General features: G+C 49.3%; 1 protein-coding gene across 4 annotated transcripts; it reads left to right on the top strand.

The window, feature by feature from the left end:
• The first annotated feature begins 893 nt into the window (after positions 1-893).
• Positions 894-6,346, top strand: LOC114133800 (vegetative cell wall protein gp1-like). 4 transcript variants are annotated; one of them, XR_003593274.1, is made up of 4 exons: positions 5,003-5,169; positions 5,275-5,328; positions 5,655-5,770; positions 6,084-6,346. XR_003593274.1 is itself a non-coding variant. In XM_027999886.1 (3 exons), exons 1-2 carry the CDS (start codon positions 1,097-1,099, stop codon positions 5,657-5,659), a joined length of 699 nt encoding a protein of 232 aa, XP_027855687.1. In that variant the 5' UTR covers positions 1,059-1,096; the 3' UTR covers positions 5,660-5,770; positions 6,084-6,346. The 4 variants fall into 4 exon arrangements, 3 of the variants coding, with proteins under 3 accessions (XP_027855686.1, XP_027855687.1, XP_027855688.1); XM_027999886.1 differs by lacking the exons at positions 5,003-5,169; positions 5,275-5,328 and adding an exon at positions 1,059-1,790; XM_027999887.1 differs by lacking the exons at positions 5,003-5,169; positions 5,275-5,328 and adding an exon at positions 1,059-1,790 and having other exon boundaries at positions 6,075-6,346.

Genomic DNA, 6,346 nt, shown 5'->3' with positions numbered 1-6,346 from the left:
AGAATTGAAAGCAGACGCGAACAGGAGATTAATTTTTCTAACAATACCATTCCAGCAAGGTGCATTTCCATTTGTCCTGGATTGTGTCAATGAACTGATGTTTCAAACTATCAGTTTCCTTTGTAGAACATTGCATGTGGCCTCATGGCCCTCTCTGAAAGAACCAGTCTCACTAAAACCAAACTGTATGCGAGTTTGTTCAGTGTGTACTGTGAACTGATCATTCCTGAGGCTTTTATCTGGTGTTTTTATTTGTGAGTCTCACCGATAAATAACCCAAATGAAGAAACTGGTTGTCACACTGCTCTGTATTCAGTCCTCTGCTGCATCTTTATCCGTTAATCTTAAATCAGAACTTTTCTTTTACAGACAGAGTTCGCAATCAGCCTGCAGTCTAAAAGTTGCCTCTTCCGTCACTTTTCCAGCAATTCTCATTATGAGTCTGGGTGCAGTCTATTTCATCTTTCTCTACCGGTCAGAGCTCATCTCCTGTGTTGTGTTCAGTTCATACTGTTTTATGTGTGCAAGGGTCTTCAGCGTGACAGGACACAACAACATAACAGCTGCACTGCCAGGGTTGTTGTAAAAGATAAGTTAGACCACTGTTAGTCCAGCCTGAGGATGACGGGGGCAAAAGCTTGGCAGGAGGCCTCCTTAGCCAGTTCATCTCTAAATACTCATAGCTCTACTTTATGGATATGCCACTACCACCCTTCCCAATGCTGCACCCAGCACCCCAATATGCAGCTATAAACCAATAAGGCTTGGCCACAGAAGTTTTGTGCATGCAAGGCAATCTGGGATCTATAACACAAGGGCTTTCAAAGATTGCCAACATCCTGGTTTGTTTTTGACATCTTGGCATGGAGAGAAGGAGGCCAAATTCAAATGAAGCCTAGGCGCAAGTTCAAGCTGGAAGACTTCCGCTCCACCCATTCCATCTAATTACTGCGTCATCTTCATCACTGGACCTCGACCCGCCTTCTCCAATCTTCAATCAAGCTCTGTTAAAAGGCTCCACACCCACGCTGCCAGTTGCTTTCCAGCTTTGCTCAACCCACCTCCTCCCCTTTGCTCAAGTTGGTACGCGTTCGTCATGTCTGACTTCGAGTCCGATATCCCTCCTGGTTCTCCGGTCGCCTCTCGTGAGGATCCAGCTCCCCCCTCCTCCTCTCCCGTCCGCCGCAGCTCTCGTTTGGCCATGCGCCCGGACCACCTCTCCCCAGCTTCTTTCCTTAAATCCAAAGGCGTCTCCCTCGCCGCTGGCCTTCAATCTCCGCAGGTTGCCTCTCTCGCTGCCCTCATGCCGTTCATCGACACCTCTCCGCCCTATATTCCTCCGTCTCCCCCTGCTCCCCCTTCATCGGTCAGCGGGAAAAGATCCTGCAAGTCCGTCGCTCCTCCAGCCAAGCGACGCAAGGGCCGCCCCCCCTCCTCTCAGTTGTCCTCTTGTTTACCTGGGCCTCCTTCAGCTCCACCGCCAAATCCTAATCCTCCTCCTAACGCTCCCGTCGTACCTCCAGAAGCCCCCGGTCCCTCCTCAGGTCCCCACTCTCTGCCTCCCCTCCCCCCCTCTTCTGACCAGGTCCTTGCGTCCTCTCTCGTCGCATCCATGGATTCTCTTCAGCGTTCCTTATCAGTGCTGTCCTACCAGCTTCAACACGGTGCTTCTAACATTGCGGTGGCGTCCTCAATCCCTTTCTCTGCCGCTCCAGTTGCCCCTCCTCCCTCTCTTCAGCCACCTCCAACGGTGTTCACCCTCGCTAACGCCCGGCCTGCGCCGCCTTCAGGTAAGTCCGTTTTTCTAAACTTTACTCTTGTTTTCTCAATCGCTCTGATTTTTCCTCGGCCATATCCTTCCCTTAACAGGTGCGGCTTATACGCCTTTGCACGCCAACATCTCTCCCAGACTGCGCTCAAAGATACTGCAAGGACAGTACATCAATTTAGCTTCCATTCTCCTTCCCTCTCCCGTAGTCGACCAAAGTATTGCTTCATCCGATCAATTTTCAGCCATCATTAAATCTTCGGATCCCCGCCTTGCGAAAGATTTGTCTATCGGGCAGTTCCTAGCCGCATTCAGTGTCTTTAGGGATGTCATCTGTTCAGTTTACCCTGAGCGCAGAATAGATTTGGATGCATATTTGGCATTGATCGCTGATCTTCATTTGCAATATGGTCGATCTCTATTTTATCAATATCACAAAGCTTTCGCTACCAAAGCTGCCGCCGTCCTCTTCCGCTCTGGTCTGAATCTCAACTGGTCTACTCTGGATACGGAGATTCTCATCATGCTTACCCAAGCTGTTTCATGCCACCTGTGCGGCATTTCGGGCCATCTTAGCGCCTTCTGCCCATCTCTCCCGTTTAAGCCAGGTCCTCCCGCCGCGGCTTCTCCGCCATCTCTTCTCAAAATCCCGTCGCAAGATCGTCACGGCAGACAGGTGCAGGTTCATAATAACATGCCTATCTGCAATAACTTTAATGAAGGCGTCTGTTCATTTCCCAAATGTGCTTTCCTTCACATCTGTAGTTTCTGCAGGGACGCTCATCCCAAGTCCGTCTGCCCCCGCCGCACCTTTCCCAGCAGAAACCGTCGAGGTTTCAGGAATTAGTTTTCCAATTTCTTTCGACTCCCATTCTAGTTCCCGAATTGGCTTTTCTTTTACAGTATCATCCCGATCAATCATTCGTTAATTTCCTAATCACTGGTCTCTCCCAGGGTTTTTTCATAGGTATACCTCATCCCCCCGCTTCTTCTATAGTCATTCCAAATCTCCAATCAGCGCTGTTAGATCCGAGCGCCGTCTCCCACTTATTACAGAAAGAGGTGTCTAAAGGTTACGTCATCGGCCCCTGCGTTTCCCCTCCCTTCTCCCTCTTTCGCGTCAATCCCCTCGGAGTCGCAATCCGCAAATATTCAGGGAAAAAACGTTTGATTCTTGATCTGTCTGCGCCTCATTCTGGTTCCCACCCTAGCATTAATAGCCTTATCCCGAAGCCACCCTTTTCACTCTTTTATGCCACAGTAGATCATGCCATAGCGTTAATAAAGAAAGCCGGTCCAGGAGCGTGGCTGGCCAAAGCCGACATTACTGACGCTTTTAAGATCTTGCCCGTGCATCCCTCTCAGTGGCACCTGCTGGGTGCTAAATGGGACGAAAAGTTTTATTTCTTTGTCCGTCTGACTTTTGGATGCAGGAGCAGCCCCAGTCTCTTTAATTCATTTTCTGAAGCTCTCTGCTGGATTTTGCTAAATGTTGTCAAACTTCCCTCCGTGCTCCACCTCCTTGATGACTTTCTGCTTATAGATCCGCCCCACCCTTTTCCCCATTCGCTCAGCAAATTGAAAGACCTTTTTCTCCGCGTCGGCGTTCCCCTCTCCGAGGAGAAAACTGTTGGTCCGCGGAAAAAATTTGAATTTCTCGGCATCACTCTGGACTCGGTAAAAATGGTAGCTTCGCTGCCAGCCGATAAATTAGCTCGCATTCGTGAAATCTCCCAAGCTTATCTTTCATCCTCGACTCTTTCCAAGCGCCAGCTTCTCTCGCTGCTCGGGCATCTTAACTTCGCCATGCGCATAATCCCTCAAGGTCGCTCTTTTATCTCCAGGTTGCTCGACCTCGCTAATTCAGTTCCCTCTCTATTCGATCGAATCGTTTTAGATGACGGCTGCCGCTCTGATCTCGTTTTTTGGTCCTCTCTGCTTAACTCCTGGAACGGCATTTCTTTTTTCTATGATGACGTCATCCTCTCCGCTGATTCTGCCCAGTTTTACACCGATGCTGCTCCTTCCGCAGGATACGGGGGCTTTTTTCAGGGCAGCTGGTTCGCTGAGAAATGGCCTCTTTCGGTTCCTCGGTCAAAATCTTCGGCTTTTTATGAAATAGTCCCCATTGCTACAGCATGCTGCCTCTGGGGAAGCCAGTGGAAACGCAAGCACATTGTAGCATTTTGTGATAATGCCGCAGTTGTAGAAGCTATTAGTAAAGGCCGCTCTTCTTCCAAGTCTATTATGCCTTTTCTTCGTCGTATTACATGGCAATCCGTGATCAACAATTTCATCCTCTCTGCGCGTCACATTCCAGGTCATTCTAACGCCATTGCCGATGCTCTTCAATTTCAGACCTTTCGTCGCCTCTGCCCTTCAGCCGACCTCCTCCCGACGCCTGTTCCCTCCTTCGAAAACATCATCCTGAATTAATCTCCCCTTCTCTTTTACCCTTGCTCCAGTTGGCTAACTTTTACATTAAAAATGGCCTCGCTCATTCTACGTTCAAATCTTACACCTTCGCCTGGCACAAGTTTGCAAACTTCTGCTCTGTTCACAAGACCCCACTTTATCCCGTTCAAGCTAGCTCAGTCATCGCTTTCATTACCCATTGCTTCGTTCATCTTAATCTGAAGCCCTCTTATATCCGCAGTCTCGTCGCAGGTATAAATTTTTTCTCCCAACTTTCCCAGTCTTCCTCTTCTGTTAGCCTTTTTCGTGACAATGTTATAAAGCTTCTGTTAAAGAGTATTTCTAACGTTCGTCCTTCCCTCCCAGATAGTAGAAAACCTATCACCCTTCCCATTCTCATTAAGTTACTCAATACCCTTTGACTCAGTTCCTACTCTCCTTATCTCCAGAGCCTCCTCTCGAGTTCGTTTCTTTTAGCTTTTTATGGGCTCCTTCGTCTAGGCGAGTTCACGTCCCCAAATAACACATTCATCCCTTCTAGAGACCTAGCGGTTTCTGACCTCAGTTTCCACGTTAATTATTACAGCTTATCCCTCAAGCATACTAAATCTAAAGGCGCATGCACCATCGTCATAGCTCGTACCGATGGTCCGTTCTGCCCTTTTTTAGCCATGTTCAAATTCGCGCTCTTAAGACACAAATTGAGTTTTTCCCCCGAACCCCTGTTCCTAACCCCCGAAGGTTTCCCCATGTCCTCGGCCTGGTTCCTAAAACACCTGAAGCTACTTCTAGCCGCATCCAACCTCCCTCGTAGCCAATTCTCAGGCCACTCCTTTAGAATAGGAGCGGCTACATCCGCAGCCGCGCAGGGTATTCCCACGTCAACCCTCCAGCAACTCGGCCGATGGTCGTCTTCAGCTTTCGCATCCTACATTCGTCCAGACCTCTTAGCCGTTCTCGCAGCTCAACGGTCTCTCAGTGCCTAGGTAAGCACTTCGCAACTCGCTGGTGGTGGATGGTTCACCCCATTTAAGAGCTCAAGTCCTGAACTCATAAAAGCCCCGCTCATCCTCCCGTGCTGCCACTTTCAGGTTCCATTTCAAGTAATCCCACCTCTTGTCCCTGCCAGCTAACAACTTTATCCGGTGAGTTTACTCCCAGCTTCGCTTAGATCTTCAGCTCCCGGTTTCCTGGTGTCTTTCTTCCTGTCTCTAGTCTATTACTACCACCGGCTTTCTTTCACCGACTTCACTTAGTTCATTTTCTCTTTTCTTTTGGGGCGGCCTCGCTAAAATTCTATGTCTATCAGCTCACTCTTAGCTTTTTCACAAGTCTTTGCTAACTCGTATCCATCGGCGTCTCTTTCTCTCTCTTTCCTTTATGAGAATCGTAGCTATTCTTTTACCCAACTCTAAGCATATTCATAACTCCAGCTACCTTTATACCCCTGCACGGCTCCACATCATCCCAGCCTAACGCCGCATCATGACAGTAACCCCTCAGCTGGCCTACATCTACCAGCCCAACTTCGCGTCACGCCAATAACACCCCAGCTGGCCTTCATCTACCAGCCCGACTCCACACCAGGTAAGTAACCCCTCAGTCGGCCTTCTTCTATTAGATGGCGCAGCGTCATCCCACAAGGTTTTCACTGCCATCTGTCACCTCGATTTCTCCCATTTGCATTTCACCTCTCGTAGCAAAGTCTTGGCCTCGGCCCCGGCATCTGCCCAGAAGTTTTGGGGGGGAGTATCCCTATTCAGCGTTGATGGGCTCATCTGAATTCGCCGGAATTCACTGCTCAAATCTCCAGCCGGGGCCCGAGCGCCAAAGAACTGTTATTCATTTTTTGTCAATAAATTTCCTAATCGTTTATTCTTTTCTGTCTGAGTCTCTCCAGATTGAAATGAAGCCTAGGCGCAAGTTCAAGCTGGAAGACTTCCGCTCCACCCATTCCATCTAATTACTGCGTCATCTTCATCACTGGACCTCGACCCGCCTTCTCCAATCTTCAATCAAGCTCTGTTAAAAGGCTCCACACCCACGCCGCCAGTTGCTTTCCAGCTTTGCTCAACCCACCTCCTCCCCTTCTCCACCAGCATTTCAAGACGTCATCTTTCCCAACCTCCACCACCAGTGTCGGGCCCCGGGGGAGTATCCCTA

Source organism: Xiphophorus couchianus, chromosome 19 (genome assembly GCF_001444195.1).
Source record: "Xiphophorus couchianus chromosome 19, X_couchianus-1.0, whole genome shotgun sequence".
NCBI lineage: Eukaryota > Metazoa > Chordata > Actinopteri > Cyprinodontiformes > Poeciliidae > Xiphophorus > Xiphophorus couchianus.
This window is presented reverse-complemented; position numbering and strand designations above follow the sequence as displayed.